A 24,884-nucleotide genomic window follows, 5' to 3' on the forward strand; every position below is an offset into this window, starting at 1 on the left:
TTCTTAAAAGTAAATTTTTTAGGTGTATTTCTAGGGTGATACGGTGAAAGGGAAGGGCATTTTCCTTTTATAAATAGCTCTCTATTTTACCAAAAAGTTATCGCTGGTTAGACTTCACACACACACAAAATAATTCCAGAAATTTTCAGACATAAGTGACAAATTATCGTTTTCAAATTGAACGACGACAGCCGTCCGTCCCGTAACCATTTTGTCACCATTTTGCCGTTTAATTAAAACATCACAAGCGTACATCACATACATTAAATACCTTTGTACAGCAGGGCTCTAAGCACTCGGTAGTTTGCTTTCATCCGACAAAAACTAATTAATGTGCAGGGTAATAGTGTAATTCATCCTTCAAATAAATCACGGTCAGGTGTGCGTGCTACTATGTGTATGTGTGTGTGTGTGTGTGTGTGTATGTGAGAAACAAAACGGGTATGTTGCCTACGCCCTACGGGCAGAGGGAATGGGTTTGTGCGGTGGCGGTTGGGGTTGTTGTAGGGACAGGCGGGTGTGATAACGGACAGGAGGGTTGGAGCGGTCGGCCGAGCGTGATCGGTGGTGGATCACGTGCATGTGCGACGGCCGTGCGGCGGCGGCGACGTCGACGACGACGACGACGGACGATGGCCGACGGGGTTGTGTGTTAGTGTTGGCTCCGGAGTGATATGCTGCTGCGGTGTGTGCGGTGGCCAACAGACGGGACTGCGTAACGAACCCGTCACGACGGTCGTCGTCCCATCTCGTACCATGACGCCCGCGGCATTCGTGCTGGCCTTCGTCGTCTGCGCCACGACCGTCGGCTGTCACGATAGTAAGTACCAATATGCGCGCATTTATTTGTTTTTTTTTGGGAGGGGAGAGGAAGAGTCTGTTTATTGTTTTTACCGGTATACAGAGTGATTCGTTAAGGATAAGACACTGATTTTTTCTTAAAAATAATGGCAATTTTATAGTTTTTCTTGTTGGAGACACTTAGGTAAGGGTTTACGTTATTTTATAATTACAAAAAATACCAATATTTTATGTTTGTTAGTATTTTCTAGAGCTCTATCAATTTTGGAAACTTAACGAGATTCTAAATTAAAAAAGTGAATTCATTATATACGTTACCATTTCAGTTTGAAAAGTTGATAGAGCGCTGGAAAATACTAAGAAAGGATAAAAATTCGAGTGTCGTCTAATATTGTGAAATAACATAAACTTATGTGTCTTCAAAAATAAAAACTAAAAAATTGTATTTTTTCAAGGGAAAATTAATGTCTTATCCTTAATGAACCCACCTAGGGGGTTTGGACGCACCGAATTTGTCCAAACCGGCACAAGAATAAATTTCACTATGAAACACAACAGATATTAAAAAACCGTTAAAGCGTTGGTCGATTAATAATTATTTGAAACACTTAAATTGTTTTCCATACAGAATTTTATTCCAGACAGCAAAGTGTAAAATTAGTATTAATATAATTTGTATCATAATATGAGTTATTATTAAGTATAAAAAATTTAAAGCACATATTTACTAAATTCTAAAATTGTTTGTGTTGTATTATTTAAGGAATATTCTTTCATAAAAAAAAAAACCAGTCAATATCATTTTTACATACGTTAGATACAATATTATATATTTTTAAGTAAACGCTAATAAAATATTTAAAAAACCCGTATTTTTACCATTACAACTCTTAAAAATACGGTATATTTATATTTAAATATTACACATTAACTGTAAGTATAATAATAGATGTACAATCTATAATGGTTTTCTATTTACACATAATTATTTTTGTCACAATATTAAGTAGGTATTATTGTTAATTCGATTAGATTAGGCAGTTTACTTTTAGTTTTGATTTTATTACCCATATATTACTATATATTACATAAGTAATAAATACATAATATAATGATAATACATTTTTTTTTTATTTCTGGTACTTAGCTTACACAATACTTTTTAGTTTTTATTTGCCTATTATCTATTCGGCGTAAGCATAATGTTTTAGTTAGTTAATTAATTAATGAAACGATAAAGTTTATCGTTTCATAATTATTAAACCTATTATGTAAATAGTTTATCGAATAAACTATTTAAATGTTGAAAAGTTTTTTTTAAATATTTTAAAAATACGACTGTTAATAATAACTTAGTACTTAGAAGAGGAATTTATATAGTCCTTAACTCTTCTCCAACTACGCCACTGTTAACCCTCAACTTGGCACTGTATCTCTAAAGATATATATATTTTATATATAACTTTCCTCGAACAACCCAAAATGTACTTCTATTTTAATTATTTAAAAATTATCCCTAATACAATAATTTTGACTCATATATTTTTATACCTATGTTACCTATGTACTTATTTAACTATCAAAAACTACAATTCATTCAACACATTATATTTTTAACACTATTTTATACTCCAAACATCATGATTTACACGTGTACAGTGTACTCAAATGAATTTTAAAATCGAAAAGCTTTTAAACTGGTTAGAAGTCATATTTCATTTGCTTCTAGTTGTTTGTAGTAAAAATAAAACACAATAATCATTTATATTTTATATTTTATGTATCAGTGTAGTTTTACGAAATATACACGAATCGACCAACTTGTGATTACTGTGTTTTGTACTTCGGATTTTTTTTCCGTATTTAAGAAACACCAAGAGCCGCAGACAATAATTATGTGAGCATATGACCCGGTCAAACGGTTAAACGTATGTTTTTTTGGTGAAATGCTTGTAAAGGTTTCGGAAAACGTGTCTGGATTTGACACTATCACTTTAAAATGTTTGGACCTTGTCCAGATAGGCGATTTATCGTTTATTTTATTATCGTTTATTTTTTTGTCGGCCGAAAAACAAGGCACTTTGCCAGTCCTAACCTAACCTCGTGTGTCGCCCCGGAAGTTCAAAAACGACAACGGTCTGTGGGTACCGTTTTTCAAGTTTAGGCCGCCGTGTTAGTTCTGTAGGGATGGAAGCGAAAATTAATATCATATAATCCTCGGGTAATTGTAGTGTTTAGGATTTTGTCATGGGGGTGGTGGGTACGCATTGGCAAGCATTTCATTGACCTGAGGGGGTTTCGTCCCTCACCTCATCATCATCGTATCTCTCAATATTTAGAATGTCCAAAATTAGAAAACAGGTTGACATAAAAGTAATACATTATAATACATTGAGAAATAACGAAAAGCTACATGTTATGAATTTTTTTTCCATTTGATTTTACTTGAAAACTAATTAAAAAAGTTTAATCTTAAAAAATATTCTTAAGCTAAAATATGACTGAACAAATCCTACTTTTGATATTTATACTGGTTACTATCTGTTTTGTCAGTATTTCAAAAGGTTTTAACTTGATAAAAACAATTTGTAACTCGAATTAACAAAATAGTGATTTGGAAGTGCCTATATATTTCAGATTTGAGAATCCTTTTTTGAAATTGTAAACACGTTTGGTTATTTTTCAAGCTAGATTTTTTTTAATAAAAAAATAAAATTCTCCATGATTGAACAAATGCGAATGCAAATTCTGGAGGATCTATACTTAGAGTTGAATTAGGGATCTGACATTTTTGGGATTCCTTATTCGAACGAGTTACTAATACTATCAATTGGGAAGGAAGGGGATAATAATAAAAAAAATGTTTTCTTGACACATTCAAATATATTGTAAGCATAATGTTAATGAACGAATGAAACCGTACTGTCGGGGAGACTACTTTCTTGTGGACGTCGTCCAGGCTTTATTGGTAGGTCGAAACCACGTGTAGCTCATAAACTCTGCTGTGAAATTACAAATACAATACTTAAGCCAGTAGTGTACGGGGTGGAAATCTGTGTAATATACAAGGCCTATATACCTACCTATTGTAAGAGTGTAAATAGCATCTGTTGTTTTTACGGCTACCACAACTGTCCATGACGTTTTTATGAAATACACACATTAAATTGGCAACAGCTTTGCAGGGAATAACTTCTGTAGATACGCTTTGTAAGTATTATTGTGATAGGTGCAAAACGTTTACCTATATTTTACATTATACAATTTTGAAACTGACGTTGCTATCTCTATACTCGTTTGTCGAATGGCGCTACTCGAGTAGATGTATTTTGTTTCCAGGTCAACAAGTATGAAAAAACCATCCCTTATATTATATTATTCTACATATAGCGCACCGCACAATAGAACACGGCATTCTATATATTGCTGCTTTAATTGTTTTCGCCATAAGTAATTATTATTATTAGAGGAAATTAATTATTGCGATTGGAAATAATATATTAATCGAACGAACGATTCATTAATGGGAAAAAGGCCTCTGGGCGAATATTCTGTTAAGTAAAATCATTACGGTCATTATTGTTGGACACAGATTAATGACGACCATAAAAACTTCAGTGAGGTAAACTTGAAATAATGATGACTTATCAATAGTTGATTTAAAATGGAATCTTATAGGGTTTGAGCAGGTCCGATAATTTTCTGAATTTATAACATTATATTGTATACAATATTATCCGCAAAGAATTGGTCATTAAATACCCAATCTAGACTGGGATTAAGGAATAAAGCAACCTTTAAATGGGCCGGGCATATACCATAACTACCATTCTAGTCTATATTGTTTTTTTTCTAGCGAGCACATAATAGGCGTATTATAATAATATTATATTTATAGTAAACTGCGTATCAAATGTTATTTTTATGGCAACCGTACAAAAATGAATGGGTTAAAATAGGAATTTTAGACGATTATTATATTACAATGATAGAGCAGTAGTCGTTTTGTTTGAACACTTTTTAGCTTTGATGTGAACGTTCGATCATACTGTTTTTTACAATGATGAGGTACACCATTAAACTGAATTATTTGCACAAGCTTATCGTAGCAACAACAGCTGAAAACAAAATTTAGTTTTTAGTTAATTTGTTACATATAAATATTTATTTAAATATATTATTCTATGAGCTGAAGTGGTTTTTAAATTATAAAAGAGAAAAAACTCGAGGTTTCAATATTCAATACTTTTTAATTGTGTTTCTACACAAAGATAAAAAAAGGTTATTTGTTTGGAAGCTTATGAACTAGATACGACACGGTTTTTTTCTACCGTTTACTGTTTAAGTGGAAGAGTTGTCGTAAAACGCTCCCTAACAAAGACAATGTTCTTATAAAAGTTAGATTATGTCGTACACTTGTATAGTCGTCCGAGTAACGTTCAAATTAAATAAGTTCTTTAAAGAAAAAGATTTTAATACCCAATTAAAAGTTTGTATCGACAGCATCATTAATGAGATAAGACTTTGTCGTACATTTTAATAATTATGAATCCACCGCTAAGAAAGCTTTTCCTAGTCGATACTTGTAACGGTGGTGGCCGATGACAAGTTATAACAAAAATAACTTATTCCTGAATATTAATCCATACTGTACGTCTGTGATGTTAATACAGTAGACATGCCGGCAAACGAAATGGCCAAGAGATCTTATCAGAGTTACTCGCCTTACAACGGTACGACACAATACTATTTTGATGAAATCGACGACTTGGACGACATCACGGATTCCGACGAAGATGACTCGAAAAACGAAGACGACGACCTCATGTACAAGAACCCGAGAAAATTGCCTTCGTCCGAATGTCCCAGAAACGAGCAACAAGCATCGTTTATGGTAATTATTATGCTAGCGCAATTATTGCACTATACTTATACTGAATTGTTATCATTACATTGAGTAATGATAATTAAAAAAAAAAATTGTATATAATGTAAAATTCTTATAAAATATTGAGCCGTGTTAATGGTAATGTGAAATAAAGTATAAACCGTAATTGATTGCTATGAATACCAAAGAAAATAGAGAGATTAGGATAATTTGTTTTTCATAATATATAATCAAGATCGTTGTGTTTCAACCGTTTTCATTAATTTGTAAAGGGCCAAGAATGCCTCAGAAAATGTGCATCGGATGAAGACTGTAAAAGCAAGAAGAAACATTGTCTTTGCGACGGAATTTGTGGAATGTCTTGTGTGAAACCAGGTAAGACTAATAATAATATTTTACACTAATTTTATTTATATTGAACTATAAATGCGAAGTTTACAACTCTTTTTTGTTAAAAACTATACTAGAATAATATCTTTTAAAAATATTTAGTAAATATGTGTAGTTGAGTTAGTTTTGTTTGAGGTAGATTATATAAATCTAATAGGCCCGATTTATATAGGCATCGTCGACACAAAATGGTATATCGTTATGACGCACAATTTATGTTTAAATTAAGTACCGATTAATAAATGTCTAATTAAATTTCTTGTACGATAACAAAAGGAAGTCATGTCTAAAACGCATTTCTTGTCCCAGGTTCACCGTCATCTTACAAGGCCCAAACAAACAGTGAACAAACTATAGGTGCTATTTAAATTTAAATAAAAATTTACATTTTAATGTAAAAGTTAATTATAGTATAATAAATCAGCATAAAAAAAAAACGTCAAAAATTATTCTAATACGAATGCTCATGTTGCAATTATTTTTATCATACCCACTACATACCCTAAACGCATTGTTTGAGGTTTATAAAGGTTATATTACAATAATTTAAGGAGTTCAAAGGTAAAAAATATTAGTAATACAAAAACAAATGCATATAGTTTACACGATTAAATTACCACATATATTTAAATTATATTAAAAACAAAATGTTTTTTTTACATCTCTGGTTTTGGTTAGTAAACATTACCCAAAATTAATGTAAGTACATATATTATACTATGACTAATTAAATACAATAAACGCTTCCGTATAATACTATGGTGTATATAAATTTTAAACTTATAAAAGCAAAATAGTATTTTTATTTTTTATTTATATTCAAATTGTTTTATAATATTTTTAACTAAAAACAATAGCAAAACTATGATAGTAAATTGATTATCCATTAATAAAAAAAAATAACTGAGTAAATTAAGAAAAAAAACTTTTAACTAATTTATATTCTTTGTATAGTGTTCTGTTAGAAAATGTTAGCTAAAATTGGTACTATTTAAACACACTTTAATATATTTATATGACTTTTATTGTAAGTAAATTTTAAATCGTTTTTAAATTTTCTGATGAAGTTTATTTTTCATACTTGGAAAAATAATTTACTTATTTATTTGTGTTTTTAAACAATAGAGTAAAATAAGAATATAGAAATACTTCATTTGCCGAGTACATTTTCTCAGTATTTTAGTTTTATTTAATACAAGGTTTTTGTTTTTGACATGGAATTCAACCCGGTTATATAGTGCTATATCAAAGTGAATTATAATTGTACAAATGTACAAACCTACTTCGTATATTTGCCAAAGGGTATTAGATGAAATGGGATTTGTGGTTACAAAACCGAGTAGACTTAAAAACACAAGAAAAGGATGGCCTAAAAACTTTTTGTCATTGTTGTGAAACTCTGAAAAAGAAAAAAATACAATCGTATTTAAACTCACGCTCTAAAAGCTTTTTATGCGCATTTATGAATTTCATACTAGATTTATAAATACGGAAAAATAAAAGAATGGAAATTTAGCCCAGGGGAAATGTTTTTCCTAAGGATTTTATTATGCTGACCCAGTTGCATTGATAGTAAAACTGAGACTATAAATTACAACTAATTTGAACATGTTTTATTCAACTATTTATTTTTTTATCAAAAAACGTAGACCTTAGAATAAAATATATAAATTGTCAAAAGAGGGAATAAACATTGTAACACGATTACAGTAAAATAAATATGGAAAACATATCATTAAATAAAAACAAAAAATAAATGTAAAATATTTATTAATTATTAATAAGATACTAAACTGTAATTTTATCTAAAATAATTTTTTTAAATTAAGTAATATTTTATGAACAATTTCAATGGAATATTTTAACATTTTATGTACTTACTAGTACCTACAAATTCTTAATTTACTAATTGTATAAATCCATTATTATAATCGATTGGAGAGTTGTCTAAAACAAAAAAATGTAGGTATATTGTAAAAATATCGTACCTTAAAAAATATGTCAACTGTTGTAACGGTATAAATTATTTTATATTTTCGTCACGTTACACGTCTAATACCGGAGTTTTGACACATTAAGCCGATCACATATATTTTTGGAGTGGCATGTGTTTGTGGGGTGGTATTATAAAAATATAATTTTTTCACTACACTTTCGTGGCTCATGATTCCTAGAAGATAAAGGTAGGTACAATCTTGAGATGAAAATAATTAAGCAACAGCGTCTGAATTAAGTATCTATTACCTATTTAAAAACTAATACATACATACATTTTTAATATGTGATCTGATATAAAAAAAAAAAAATAACATTATTAATAATTTTTTTTCTCTAACGTTGAATGCTGATATTCAACCACATTAGATTCGATTATAGTTGGATTTTGCAATAAAAAAATTGGCAGAAAAGTAGCTTAACTCTTGTGCTAATAACCGTTGAGAGTAAAGTGGAGTTTACTACAAAGAAGTTATAAAAAAAAAATTCTTAGCTATTGGTACATTTCGTTTGATTTTATGTTGCTTACTATCATTACATCTTCTCTTTTAACGCGCTAGCATGTTGATAATTTAAAACATTCTAGGCCCTATACGTTACAATGAATCAAATGAAAGGTCACATTTTCATTTTATTGCTCTTGAATTATTCGCAAACGTTTCAGGTAAAAGTACTAGTTAGGTACATAAATAATACATTACATTAGTACTAAGTAACCAGCAAGGACGAACGTTTTATGGTGGAGTTTAAAAATAAAATATAGGTGTCTGCATATAAGGTTTATAAAATCGCACGTGATTGATTACAAAAGCCGCCCCGTGCACGATCTGCTACGCTCGTGTTGTGTTACATTCGTTCAAAGACATCTGTATGACATTTTTCCAAAATCTTCGGCGACGTTCGTTGGAAAAAAACACAACAATTAATTATAATAATAACAAAAAAAAAAGATATTTCACACCGCTAACCGGACATTTTTGCTTTTGCAAAATAATGGTTGTTTAACTTACACAATATTATACTCTATGTTAGAGACGGTTGATGAACGACGGGTTTTCGCATTTGTCATTTGTATATAGTTCACATTTCCTTGAATAGTCTTGGTATTCGCGCTGCGACAGTGGCCAAATTGAAAACCCCTCAGGCACATTATGCTGTTTTGGAACTTTGAAGTATTGCCGGCGTCCGTGATAAAATGGAAATGGTAGCTCGAAATTATCATTCTCAGCGACGAAACACCATTTGAAACGCCAACTTTTTTAAAAAAACAAACGCTTCGGGCTACACAGCCAGCATAGAAATGTGTACATTATTCAAAGAGCTGAGTAATTAAAACACTAGCAATGGACGGATATAAAAAAAATAAAAACGTACATATTTGAAAAGTCCTTACTATCTCAGTAGTATCTTGGCTTGGCCTAATTATTATCAAAACAAGAAAACTCGAGGCTCTATAATATTAAGAAAAAATAAAACATTAAGACGGATAGTTTAAACAACTGCATAATAAATACCTACTTGGTGAACAAAAACATTTTTTTTTTGTTAAGAGTATCTTTAAGAGTATCCTCTCTAGAATTTTTCAGGACAAACTTAAGGAATTAATGAGAAAATATATTTTTAATTGCAATTTTTCTTTTGATAAAAAAATTGATAAATTTGATTGGAATTTTAATGTTTTGACATTAAGACATTGAATTTATCGTTCTCCGGCACAATGGTTTTGAATACTGTTATCTTACTTTTTTTCGGGACGTTGATTAAACGAAATAATTTGCTACACAAGTAGCCGATTTTTTTTTTAAATAATTATCTTCGTCTACGCCAAAGTAAGACCGTAAAGAATGCTTTAGGTCGGTCGCTATATGTTTTGGAATTTACCCGAACAAGTCAAGTAACGACTTTCTGTATAGTGTGTTTATTTTATCAGACAAACGTCTAAATTGCGTTCAAACATCAAACGACCTCGTTTTTAATTGTCGCGAGGCTGAATGAAACATTTCCGACAAATTAATGTTACTTCTGAAGTTTCTCAGAAGACATTCTAATTATATTCCCGAGAGTTATCACACGGCAAATGTGTTATTTGCATAGTTCTTGATGTACTTGTAGGTAGTAAGGTACCTAATGCATGTTTATTATCACACATAATATATTAAAATGTTTGATACTCAACCACGGAGTAAGACACTTAAAGTAGATAATGACTTACAGATGTAGGCCGCCATCTTCTTATTTATCCTAAACTATATGTATCAATATAATATTATAATGATTGATAAACGATAATATGGTCACCACGTTTTTAGTGATAAGTATGTACTGTACTGTAATATGTACTGTGTTAAATTTTGAGAATGTCCACCCTGACTCAACGCACCGATATTCATCTAAACACATAATTTCATTTCAAGAGCAAAACATATTATTTTTATCTTTTGTAAAACTATAGTTGTAGGAATGATAACGATTCCTTGAGCTATGATATTTTGTTCCTAAAACATTTCAGTCAGTGAATTGTATTCTTATTATTAGTAAACCGACGAATATTGCCATGGTTATAATTAGTATGTAGTAGGAAATCAACCATTTTTTTTCCAATTTGATTTTCAATGTTGTATGCTTTGTTAAAATGTGCTAAGGTCTAAGGTCTATGGAAATGATACGTTTAACGTAAATATATTAATTAATTATAAGTATGTAACTATGTAATTGATATTTACTACCAGATACGTGTATCATTATCCCAAAATACAATAAAATGTATTTATGTAAATGTATAATATAATTAATGTGGATTAGACAATGATTTGCATAAAGATGTTATTGAGATGAAATTATCGAAGCTGGAAGCATACTATAATATTATGAATAAAGAAAAAAATAAGGTTCAAATAATATACCATAAGATTTTGTAAACATTTTTACACAGTAATACTAATGTATTTTTTCTTAAGTACGCGATTGAAAAAAATATATTATATACATTTTTATGCAAATTGGGTTTTCCATAAGTGCTATGTCAGTAAAGGAGGGTTAAGATATCTTTCAACATTTTCGTTGCAGATGACAAAATTCGATTTACGTTAGAATATAATACAAGGACTATACCGAGGAAGAAAATAATATAGTGTTAGCTGAGATTATGTGATGAAATGTTTAGGAATAATGGTCTAAACTGTTTTTAAAATAATTTTAAATAAATCCAAAATATGACCAAACCAACATTTAGTAATAATGAAACCTAAGCAGGTTTACTACAATAAAATGTGTCTAATCGTAAAATTGATTAGCATGTTGGTCATAAACTCAATTCAAATATGACCAATTAAATAATTAATACAACAGTTAAAAGTACAAAATTATATTGTTAAAGATTTTTGGTAAAAGTAATTTATACCTGAATTCAAAATTTTCAAATAATAATAATTTTCCACAAAATCTAAACTAGTTTTGATTAAAGGAATGAGTTTTTATAATAAAATGTTTTTGAGCTTTGAGTCCGTTTTGTAACTTTTTGGGGTGACAACTGTGTGTAGTCTTAATTTGAGAATATTACTAACAAGTTTAAAATGTTTGTTCAATTATTACTTTTTGTTTATATTATTCAAACGAATAGCTGTCATTCCTTACGAAATACATGTATAATATGTGGTACATTTTTAATCTGTTACCTGTTATTATTTACAAAATAAATCCTTGTACGAATAACAATTTATTATGTTAAACCAACTATATTTTTCCCGTTCTAAAACACGGATTACTATTATCCCCAAATACACCCACCACGCTATTGCTTTTTAATAGTATGTTTTCCCTCCGGAAAAAGAATGGAAAAAAAACATGAATTATGTGGTCATCAAGTATTGGGCGGAAAATACCATATGTGTTTCCTATAAACAAACAAACAATGCTACATAGAACACTGTGTATATTGGCATACTGGATTACACATTTATGTTGAGTACCTAAGTATTTAAACTTTTTAATAATACTATATATAAGGCAAAATACACAGATCAATTGTCTGTTAAATAGATTTTGATTTTATCGAACTCTATTAAACAATGAAATTATGTCATTAATAAACGGTACCTAGTTAGCGAAATGCTTTTCAACGTCTCTTCTTGCGATTTCACGGTGCAAATTGTAGTTTTCATAACATGTCCACTGACAATCTGCACCAAAGCCTTTTTTTAAAATGTTAATATATATATTATTCCTGGAAGGCACCTAATGTCATGCATGTTATAGAATTATCGTTTACCATGTAAAACCAAAAAGTGGACATAGTTGAAGCGTTATTTCGATTTACCGCTTAGGTGACTCGAGAGATTGTTGGCTAATCAATATATTATTAATATGAACGACTGACCCGAAGAGAAGAAAAAAGTCTTAGCATGGAAGTTGGCGTGACGACTGAAGCTTATGTCTGGTACGAATTTCTAACCGTTATATAGTATATACTAAACACATAGCCGAAATTTAAACAATTGAGCGAGATATTTGCATGGTATCATCTATGTCCAAAGTGTATTTTATTCACAGACCCACCGACAACGATAGAGTTCATTTAGAATAGTTTCTGTCTTGTTTTGCGCGTATTATCGGGACATCCGTTTCTGGGATTAAACTAATTATTATTTGACCCCAAAGGGATAAAGGCTAAAGCCGTTTAGTATTCACAGACGTCCAACTAATCATCATCAGACCGCATTAGTGTATATACTACCACTCTGTAAAACGATGATGAATCTAAAATAAATTATACGGACTAATTCACCGGAATTAAGACGTATGATATATATATATTTATATATATGGTAATAATGAATGGACTTCGAATGGAACAGGTAGGCATCAAACTGCATACAGACAACATATATTATTCAAAATGCTCTGTATATGTATAGTGGAAGATAATTAAGAGGACAAGTGTAAATTTAAAATTTAAAAACAAATAAAAACCCTTTGTTAACGTTATTTAAGGGCAAAACACAAGTGAGTTGACAGATTTTGACTAATCGTCTATACTAAATATCCTCCTATATATTATTTTAGTGCATAGCAATGTTTTGTTAAGTCGATAAAATGTCATTGGCTTTTACAAAAGCCGTGACTTTTGCTTACAAGATCATTTTTAAAAAGAAAAAAACATTTGAAAATTGTATTAACGAATCAACATAGTAATTGTAAAAACTGTACAGGAACTAGCGGAATCTCGGTAAATGCTTTTTTTTATTCGATTTTAGTTTTTACCAAAAAAAAAATGTCTTTCTAGTAATCAGTTTCGGAAATAAAATTAATAGTTCCTTTCTGGCTTCAGTCCGGAACGAGTTTTCTTTTTAGTATATACACATACAATTTAAAACCAATATATTATCTTCTGGAAAGTACGGCTTAGTTAATATAGACTACCTACAATTATTAGGTACGGCAATTAGTTTACAATTTGTATTTAAATTTTTCTATAACATTTTTTCGTAGTTTTTGTGTTTTTATAGTTTTCTTTCTATTATCATTTTAAAGTCTCGTATGTTTCTTTAAAAAAAAAACCCATTTTTTTTTTAATCTTTATTCTTCACAAGTAGCCACGATGAACGCATATCGATTCGAGCGCACACACAATATGTAACATGAAAGATTTTGATTAAAAGCTTACGTGTTTATTGAATTTTCCCGAAGCCAGTGGACGGGAAAATCCTCTCATCCTTCCATATTTCTTTTATTATTAGTTTTCTACGGAACTTGGAATATTTTCTACACTGTACGTCCGGTACTTACTCAACGTGTATATATATATCGTCAAAGCAACAAACCAATACCCTCGATAATAACGGACATCTAAAAAATACCCCCAGGAGTTTATCCTGGCGTACATAAAAAGTGCAGCGAGCTGGATTAAATATGAGCCGTTCAAATATTTTATAGATTTATTTTATACATACAATAAAATATTTATATGATATTCAACTTATACATATAATATGTATATTGTATAATATTATTATATTGCACAACGTATACTGGGTTTTGAGAAGAAAAAATAAGTAATAGCCTTATAACACACACGTTACACAGGTTAACGTTTTGGCGCCATAAAATTGTCTTTATTTTTTTTTTGCATTTTTGTTATAAACAAAAAATGGTACAATATTCCAAAAATAATGATACATTTTTATTATTTTTTTATTTTACCAATTTATATCGCGGGTTAAGTTTAAATGCGATAAAAGTTTACACTTTACACGGATTGTAGTGTTGTATAGCGATTATATAGACAAGACAGGTCTGCGTTTGTTAAAAAGAAAAACCCCCACTCGAGAAACTTTACCAATAAGTGCACTCATCTAAGAAAAATCAATTTGTTAAGAACAAAGCTCACTAAGAAAAAAATAGGGCAGACGCGTTAAAATACTTTTATATCTAGTGTAAGTATTTTGTAGGAGATATTTTTTACATGACCTATATATTATTGCCTTATCCAAACTAACGTAGTTATTTTCATAAAGATACACATCTTTTGTTTTCGTGATGTTAGAATTTCCGCTTAAGAAGTAAGACGATTGTGATCGTTCACGGTCACGCACTGTTCTGCTAAACACAGATACTTATATAAAGCGATTGTAAGTTTTAAAGTTCTTTAAGTTGTTACTACTTTTCCTTTGAAAAAATTAACTACGTTGTTTATTTAATTGTGTTTAATATTGCTGTTAACTGATCGTATTTGACAACAACTTTAAAATTATAATTGTTTTGTCAATATCAATTATGTCATTTTAAGCGTTTTGCGAATGTGTCCCAGTCGGGGCACTCCGTTTTTAGAGATAGAAAATAAAGTGTTTTTTGATATAAAGTTTTTGAAAAATGAATTATGCAAATTGTTAACTACTACCGTATTTAACAACTAACAAGTAGAACATCGTATGTTCAAACAGCTATAAGTTTTAATAAAATTATAATTTTTTGATCCAACGAATGATCAATCAAAACCCTTAAAATTGACATATTCTGCCTGTATCGAGGACCCTTTTTATAACCAGATGTTTGTATATATAATTTCATCTATCGTAAATTTAATCTTTTCTTGAAACTTTTTAAAACAATTTTATTGACAATTTAAGTTACAATTTAATATATGTATCTAAGATTTATTTTTACCTAACGCTTTATCTAGTTCGTCAATATTACATAATACAATTACCATAATTTGCATAATATTATAAATGTATATATATATATATATAGTGTGTATATAATTATGTACTTTGAGTCTAAAAGGGGTAATGCTATTGTTTGGTGAAAATGCCAGTTAATGAAGTTAGCCATTAAACATGTAAATTAAAATACCATTTATATTGTAAAAAAATAGATGATTTCCACAACAAAAATTGAAAACTCATTAAAGCTCATCTGCGTAAAGTTTCTAAGAGTGAGGTTACTCTTTTAGACCCAAAGCTCAAACGTCCAATGCTGACATATTATATCTATCGTATAATATTTAATAATATGTAATAATTAAATACAATTAATAAAAACAACATGTACCTATACCTATTTGTACATTTGTTAAGGTATTTGATAATAAATTAAAAGGATACGAACGACTATAAGGAACGGCATATCTGTTTGTTTATTTTAAATATACAGCTATTGTTTGTACATTGCTGGCGGTGTCTACTGTCGTGCATCTCTTCAAGGCTTCTGGCGCGATAGAGTTTTCACACAAGTGTTTCGCCAGCTATTGTCGTGGAAACTTTGAAAGAGAGGTGAGATAAAGACAGACAATTTTTGAGTGTCTCCCCATCGTGTTTTAGCCGTCCGCTCTATAATATATTTTGTCCATTGTTTGTTCTCCGATCTTGTTTTTGGCGTTTTCGTCTTACAATATTGTGTGTGTTGTGTGTGTGTGGGTACTCTATTCATGGGAATGTTTATGTTATACCAGAACTCGTGCAGAGAATACGTCGCCGGTGAGACGGTACGATGACAACACATCCTTTGGCTCGTTTGTCTTAGAAGGCGACAACGGCAGGCAATAATATAGGGTTGATGTGTGTGTGTGTGTGTGTGAGCAAAACGAGCTTGCGTTATGTAAATTAAAGGCCTGGCCGGCTGCAGGGATTTTATTTAACGTTCAACGACGTACACTGCCGTTGTTTATAGAGATTATACGTAACCCGGGCACTTTCTTTCTCTGAAGAAACGACTCAACGCCTATTTATGATTCGTATGATTGTGTCTAATGGAATAAAATTATGCCCACCAAGTGTATTCAAAACTGCAACAACTCCAAAAAAAAATCATTAAGCAGGAGTAATATTGTTTAAAAAAGAAACAAACATTTTCTAATTGCTGTATAAAACTAATTCTCGAGAGAGAAACAACAAAACTTGGAATGTCCTTTTGTATATTATGTTGTTAAAATATAACGATAAGATTTTTTTTTATTTACAAAAACTACTAGAGCAATTATTTTTGACATTTTTTGAGTTGTTGCAGCTGGGCGTCGATGTACACATTTTCTGTAAGATTCTATGTTACCGGTAATTGGGGACGAAACACGTCGCAAAACTGACACGTACCCCCGTCGACAAACAAGTTACCGTTTATTCGATCAAAGTTTAAAGTTTATATAAGTTTCGATATAAAAGCATGTTACCTATATGATTAATAGCGTATACTTTTGTTTGTTGTTCTCGTTATCGTGATACGTGCATGCTAGTTATTAGTACTACGCTAATGCTCAAAATTTACACACGCACTATAATTTTGTAAACGGGATTATCCACTTATCCTTTTGTACTTTTTTTTGACTAAGCGAATATGATTATAAATAAAAAAGCGTAGTTCAAGTCATCGTACAATATTCATTCCGTCTTGCTAAAAACTATGTCTTAATTAAACAATTTCTAACAATTCTAACACTTCCGCAACATTTATTTATTTGGACTTATTCCCATCCGATTAATCAATAACACATAGTTATTTTAATCAGGAAAATAACTATATAGATGAATATTAATACTAACACTTAATAACAATGTAAATATTTAAGATCCAACATTTGATAACTATTTTCGGTTCTATATAAACAACTAACACGATTGTAAATAATGGGTCGTGTTTAACAGGAAATTAAATTTAACTTATTAAGATTTGATCAGTTTAGTATATTACATCGAATGTGGAATAGATAGTATCAAAGTCTAAAATTATATTTTATGAACAGCTATAAACGCAACTAGTGAAATACACATGCATACATTTAATCTTAAGCACTCTACGGATGACCAAGCAAAGGGAAAGACTTTGGGCAATAACTCACAATGCTATATCATTTCCTAAGTCGTCCTAAATCATGGAAGAATTGTACAGCGTTCCAGTCTAAACTTGAGATAAAGGGGGTTATGTACAAACTATCTGTAAGGAAAACAGAATGTGAATACTCTACATTGAAATTTTATGTTACATTTATTAATATTGTGTTTTTTATTTTTTATTATTGACTAATCATTTTACAACTTTGTTGTTCAACATAAACTTTTATTTTTTAATCCTTCACCCCCCAAAAAAGGTACGTATCCAACATGTTGTGTGAGTATTGTTTTTGAAGCTTTTGATTAACAGCTATTCATATACTATTTTACATGTCTTATTTTATAAAAAAAAAAAAAACAATTAATCCTAGCTATTTATATTATTAATATATTTTTATAATTTATATAATATAATGTTTTGTTGGAAAATGGAAACGTTTTAACGTTTCACATATTGAAAATTATATTCAAAATACATCGAGTATAGGTACTGAACGAAATTCTACATAAAGAAACAAATAATCAATATTATATCTAGTTTATTGCATTAAAAATCCATTTAAATGTCTTCCATTGAATAAATTTATACCTAATTAAAACGTTTATTCACGAAACAAAGAAGATTCAAATTAAATTTAGAGAAATAAACTATTGAACTGTACTTAAATAATCAGCACTACGTCAATTATAAGTAAATTTTTAAGATTTAATTTTATTTGACGTTTTTTTAAATTATTATTACTATACTTTTTTGATTTTACTCGAAATAACAACATTTAAATATGTAAATAAGAAGTACAGAAAAAAATCATAACAAAAAAAAAAATCAAATAGTGGAACATATTATACGAATGTCTATGTCAAGATATTGTTGTTTTGACTGTCGGCTGGAGCTGATGTTAAGAGTGTGCCAAAAAATGCTTTGGCTAACCATAAACAGATGAAGAGAGAATGTTTTTTTTATGTCTGGGTTGTTTTGAGTATTGTATGACTAGATGGTTCTATTTCAGATCGCAAATCGGTGTCTTGAATGTGGGTTTTAAAATAATAAGTTTATCCGAGTACTTAAAATATTACATAATAAAGCATATATTATTGAGTTAACTAAAACGTTTTTATTTAAATATACTAAATTATTTTAATTGAATTAGAAAAGTATCAAAGATAGTTTACCAACACAACTCTATAGTAATAAATTCCATAGTATTCTTAACTGTAAAGCTAACTGTATTTTGTATAATTATTCAGTTTTAATCAACATTAAAATAAGCAAAATTTATAATTAGCAAATTTTATGAAAGAAAAGTAAACATTACATTAAATTATTGTTTGTAATTAAAAGAACAAGTAACACAAAAGTGTATGTATATAATACATATTACATATAGGTACTTAATGTATATACTGTGTAGTGTTGTACCTAAATCACGTACCATACACTATAGAGTATGTAACTAGTTATAACTTTTAACTAGTTATTTTATTTCACAATTTTACAATTTAAATTAATACAATTTGTTTTTTATGAAAGTATTAGTACTTATTTAGTATTTATTAATTTGGAAAATAAGAATAAATATTATTAGTTTTTGCTGTAAAAACAAACGGTTATAACATATTATGCAAAGTAATCCTATTCGCCCTATCACAGACGTTGCACGTAACAGATAACCGTAAAAAATCAACAAAAAACAACATTGCTATGAAGTGAAAACTAGACGCTCGTTAAATTTAGTACCTTGTTTAATGATATTTATTTTATTAGGAATTTAAACGATTTAACGAGAAGGATGGAGCATACAACTCTACAAACCCCCTGGAAAACGGCGATAGCGTTAAAATATCATGCGTTACATTATTATGCGGTGACATAATAACAATGATAATTATTATAATTAATATTATGAATTCTGACTATGACATTATATAGGGCGAAACTTTCGGCAACAATTAACTTGAACCGTGCTTTCGCAAATAAAACATTTTCAACGGTCCACCAAAAAAGATCCTATGAATATTCATTCCGAACGATTGTAATTAAAAATGCCTTTTCCGTACGCCTTTTTTCTTCTGTTGTTAACCGTTCGATTAGAATGCAAACGCTTGGATATAAAACCATTTAGGGAACTGTAAATTTATGTGCCTGCCTTTGTTGTTGTCACGTGTTGGGTATTTTAAAATGTTCGTAATCCTTTTATTTATTTTTTTTCGTTTTCGGTCTTTAGGGATTTTTTAGTATTTACCCAATCGGGTAACCGAACGCCGTTGGATTGTTTATTTATTTTTTTTTTTTTACTATATGAAATCAGAGCCACGTGATGTTCTTAAGTATTTATATACAATATATATTATAATTAATCAATTGTGTAATTCGGTTTGTTTTATGTTCCTCGAATATTTACCGACTAGAGGCCGTGCTTATACATTTATAGCTGGAGTAACTAAATAAATAGTTGGACCAACTATAGCCAACATTTAATACGTCGAACTAAATGTACATATAGTTGCTTTGACTTAACATCTAGTTGGTTCAACTATTTATTTAGTTATTCCAACTACAATACATTTTCCCTGTGATACTGTTTTACAATGGTATGTTTTAACTTTTGTTTCTGGACCAACAATATCTACTAAACCTCTAGACCGATTTCTTCTTCAAATAGCAAGTCAATCTATTGATCAGATATATCTTAGGTAGGTAATCCCGTTTGGCCACAATCGTTATGAATACGGTACGACATCATTTATGACTTTTTTTCATACGCATATTTGGTAAAGACGAACCCGTATACTGTTGATGTAATCTTATTCTCTAGGCATTCAATTGCGCTTGCATCTCAAAACGTGTCCTGCACATATAAGTGCTATTTACAAGGAATATAATAAAAATAAACGGACAGTTAGCCGTTAACGGCCGTGTTCGCAAACCTTATTTTAATATAAATGCGCTATAAAGTGACTTTAAGGGAGTAACCGACCGAGCGGACTGTGATAAAAATGTTAACGCACCGATAGAGACAGACGGCTGTGGTGCAAATGTTTTTTAATAGTCGGTTGTATGCACCATAAGGCACGGTGTCGTTTGAGACAAACGTTGGGCAGGCTTGTCGTTATTTCCAAACTTGATGAGATGTAATTAGATACACAACGACACGCAATATGCATACTACTACTACTACTATTATTATTATTATTGTTATATTATACACGGTCGTGCTATGCCGACCGTTTCAGGGGCGGTCTTTGTAATTATTGTTCCCAAATAATGGTTTTCATGTCCGACGGTAACAGCTAGGCAGAATTGCCATTTTAATGGCGAGTATAGTATTAATTTCCGAGTGATTAACGACCTTTGCGTGGTCGTTTCCATACAGACAACCACCCGCTACTCCCTCTCGGTCGAGGCCTATTTAAAACAAGCGTTTTAAACGCACTTGTACTCGTCTCATATAGGCGGCCGATCAAAAGCTTTACCCGGCCGTCAGGTCGGAAAATATGATTTTTTCAAGGTACATTGACTGAAGAAATGCATTGATTTTATAGGTTTTTTTTCCGACCAATATTTCGGAATTCGGCAGAGTTTTCCAATAGCGGTGAAACCAACGAAAATGTTTTCTATTTTCAGCCCTGCGAAATAAAAATGAGTCTGTTTAATTTTAACGTAAGAGTATTTACATACCTAAACACACGCGAATTTGCAGTACAAAGAAATTATTATTTTATGGTTCCTAGTAATTTCGCCAGTATATTTTATAGGGACGGTTACTTACAACTCCCGTTAAGTCGTGGGAGTCTATATATATTTATATACAGACTACCAATATAAGTTTTCTTGAATCCCTGAAGTATTAAACTCCCACGGGCCACGAAGACATATTATACTATAGTTAGCCGTTCAAAATTATCACCAGGAATAAAATTTCAAAATGATTGTTCTTCTCTATTTACTTTGCTTGCAAAACCGGTCGAAATAAGGATTTTTTTTATTTTACATCTTTACCCACAATACAGGCCCTGTGTTTCTTAATCGATTAAAATTGAAATTATCAAATACATTATATTCAATGTAACCTTGTACTCTTGTAATTGGATAAATGAACATCATTGAATAGGTTTTTGTTAAAAAATTATAAAATAGTTGAATATAAACGTGCATACAAGTGAAACGAAAGTGTGATGAATTTTAGCTAATATAAAAATTGTTTTTTTTTAAAATTATATATTTATAATTTATTCGACTAATTTAATTGTTCGATACTAAAGATTTCAATAATGTTTGTTAGTTCACTAACTAGTCAACTAACTATACATATACTATGTAATTAATGATAGATAATTCATTTATACTAAAGTTATAACTTGTAATAGTTTTTTTCCACTTTGGTTCTAATTAATTTTTTTCAATCAGCCTGAAGTTTTATTTTTACTCGATAGATATGACTTGAATATATTTTATTAATTTTATAATATGTATATAGCGTGTATTTAGCACCAATAAAAAGAAGAAAATTATTGATACAACATAATATGAGAGGAACCATTTTAGTTTTTACCGTGCACGTAACTTTACAAAATAACTTTATAAATATAAAAGCCAAACTGGAATCCGATAAAACCCGAAAGATTTCATACTTATACCTGCGATAACTGTGGAACCTTTGAGCTGTAAATAATTCTTATTGAACGGATGCTGTCATATATATATGCTTCTAATCGCCAGTGAACAGACTTTAGAAAAATAAGCGGATTTTTGTTTTTCACGGCACAATTGATGTTCAATCCACTAAACGTGGCCGCCCAAGTTATTCGTTATTTCTGTCAGCTTTTCTTTTTCAGTTCGGTACAAATGTTCGATTATTGTTTTTTTTTTTTTTCAAGAAAGAGAATGTGACGAACTTCCCCATCCGGAACACGGCCAAGTCATCATGACAGGAAGACTTTTTAGCGACAAGGCCACGTACACCTGTGAGTTGGGATACCAACTGATCGGTCGAGATCATAGAATATGTCACGCTTCCGGTTCGTGGTCCGGTTCCAATCCTTATTGCAAACAGAGCGGTTAGCATTGACGTACATAGACATAACGGCTTATATATGAATTTTTCTTTGTCTTATTACAACAGTGTTTTGCAAATCTCCGCCGGTCATTGAAAATGCGGTAAACAACGCGTTCTCCGACCAACAGACTTTCGACGTCGGGTCCGAAGTTGAATATCAGTGCAAGGATGGATTTTCTATGAGAGGATTCGCCAAAGCTAAGTGTTTGGCTATGGACATATCTGCCTCGTGGTACGGGCCCGAAATCACATGTGAACGTGAGTATATGAGTCAATGTTTGCATGGATAAAAGATACAATGTCGATTACAAATATTGTGTAATTAAAGGGATTGCATGCAGTCTGTGTTTAAGGAGTTTTGTATAGGCAATATTTAAAAAAAAATTGTTTTTAATCAATTTCGACTATGTCAATTAATTTACCGGTTAATTTGTATAAGCTCCAAGGTGTTATTTTCAATTAAAATCATTTTGCTATGAGTAAAAGCCATTTTGGTTTATTTTGGACCAAAACGCCAGACAAAATGTCGACTACATAGGTTGGTCAAATTTCAATTCTGTTAAGAGATTCGAGTTCTTTGGCTGATTTACTACGTTATGTAAGAAACCGGTTTTCATTTTTTCAGAATTTCATTTTGTTGTAATTAAATAACTTAAATTTGCAATTTTTTTCAATACTAAAACCCAATTTTTTTACATAAAAATAGCAAAAAATCAAAAATCTGTTCCCTACATAACCTAGTGAAGTTACCATCGAACTCGTATATCTTAACAGAATTGACATCGGATCATTCTAAGTAGACTACATTTTGTCTGGCTTTTTGGTCTAAAACGTTAAAAAACAGACCACATGCAATCCCCTTAAGTAATTATAGGGTAGTTTACAAAATTCCAAAAGTCACAGCAATTACAGCCGAATATTGTAATATGACGTGTGGCAAACAAAAAACAATATTTAGAAAACTAATTAGAATATTCTAATGTAAATAACAATACTGACCAAAACACATTATTAAAAATAATTATTCTACAACATGTATTAATTAAAAGTGTAGGCGAGGAAAGAGGTCAACGCAGAACCTTTTTTACGTGATGTATATAATATACATCTGCTCTACTATATACCCTTGTCTAAATTTAATTATTATTATTTATTTTGAAAATTACTTCTTTAAAGCGGACAATCGACCATTCGTTATTTTCTAGTGACCATTTTCATAGAAATGGCTAAATATTTTAAAACATATGTTTATACCAAAGGATTGTACAAATTACCCTGAGACATCTTACATCAATATATGATTATTTCTTTACTCTGCGGTACCCTATAAGGATGTCTTAAGCTAATTACCTGCATATTTACTTTGTTCGGCAAATAAGCAAGGACTTGTGGATCTCCGCCTGTAATCGCAAACGGATGGCATCAAGGCGAATGCTCAGATTTTGGCTGTCGGGTGTTCTACAAGTGTGCTGATCAATACGAACTAATTGGGAAATCGGAACGCCTTTGTCACTCTGACGGATATTGGGTGCCAAAAGATCCACCGTCATGCGTGCGTAAGTACTTTAATTCTGAGTCGAAGTGGGTGTTCTCTACCAACCAGTGGCGATTTGTAGTCGTCGTCAAAATTATCATCTACCTACTTAAAAATTAACAATCGAAAGTGTTCATCTGTGTCGGTTTAAATAGTTATACATAGAGCAGTTAACAAAATTACATATTTTAATCCTGGCCCTTATTAATATAATTAATAATATTCAACTGGCATAAACCATTTAACACTATGCAAAATAGGTATTAAGCAGCTACATAATATACTCTTTCAAGTTGTTATTACTCGAATTGAGGTATTTTTTTTTATGGTCGTGAGCCGGCCAAAAAAAACTTTATATCCGTTCGGTTACTCTTTGCCGTTGTTTCGCGTGTGTTGTGGTTACAGCGGTAGACTGCGGCCCTCCGGAGAACCCGTTCAACGGGAACGCGGTGTTTACATCTACTTCTTACAATTCAGTTGTATCTTACGAGTGCAAGTTCGGCAGCTTGTTGACTGGAGAGCCGACCAGAAGATGTGGTGCGGACGGCAAATGGTCAGGCACTACGCCAACATGTCAAGGTAATTGGACCTATATAAGGGATAACAAAACAACACTCGAATTGGCGCAAAGGTCAAATAATTATAAATAGTCGATTTTCAAATATTATGTATAATTATAGTGATTAAAGTGCATTATAATGCATACAATTCGACGATATAGGTATTATATATGTCGCCCTTCAACAACATCATCATCAGCTTAACAGGCCCCTTAGCATGATATGATGATGGTTGCCCTTATACATATTATATAAAATAACTCAGAGAGTCCTGCGTTGATTCCTCTTCATAAAATATCACAGTCATAGGGTGAGCATAACGGTTCTAGGTCATTTTAT

General features: G+C 30.7%; 1 protein-coding gene across 1 annotated transcript in view; it reads left to right on the top strand.

Moving 5' to 3' along the window:
* Positions 1-671: 671 nt before the first annotated feature.
* Positions 672-24,884, top strand: part of LOC126846783 (sushi, von Willebrand factor type A, EGF and pentraxin domain-containing protein 1) — a 29,815-nt gene continuing 5,602 nt past the window's right edge. Inside the window, exons 1-7 of the mRNA XM_050586577.1 lie at positions 672-820; positions 5,475-5,695; positions 5,962-6,064; positions 22,273-22,452; positions 22,518-22,709; positions 23,831-24,007; positions 24,391-24,564. Of these exons, the coding sequence (XP_050442534.1) occupies positions 757-820; positions 5,475-5,695; positions 5,962-6,064; positions 22,273-22,452; positions 22,518-22,709; positions 23,831-24,007; positions 24,391-24,564 (1,111 nt within the window). The 5' untranslated portion in view covers positions 672-756. The remainder of the gene's footprint in view (positions 821-5,474; positions 5,696-5,961; positions 6,065-22,272; positions 22,453-22,517; positions 22,710-23,830; positions 24,008-24,390; positions 24,565-24,884) is intronic.

The sequence above is a fragment of the Adelges cooleyi genome, unplaced genomic scaffold (genome assembly GCF_023614345.1).
Source record: "Adelges cooleyi isolate 19-005CV unplaced genomic scaffold, UGA_ACOO_1.1 ACOO_flye_CR_arks_rails_tigmint_CR_PRNA_9, whole genome shotgun sequence".
Lineage (NCBI taxonomy): Eukaryota > Metazoa > Arthropoda > Insecta > Hemiptera > Adelgidae > Adelges > Adelges cooleyi.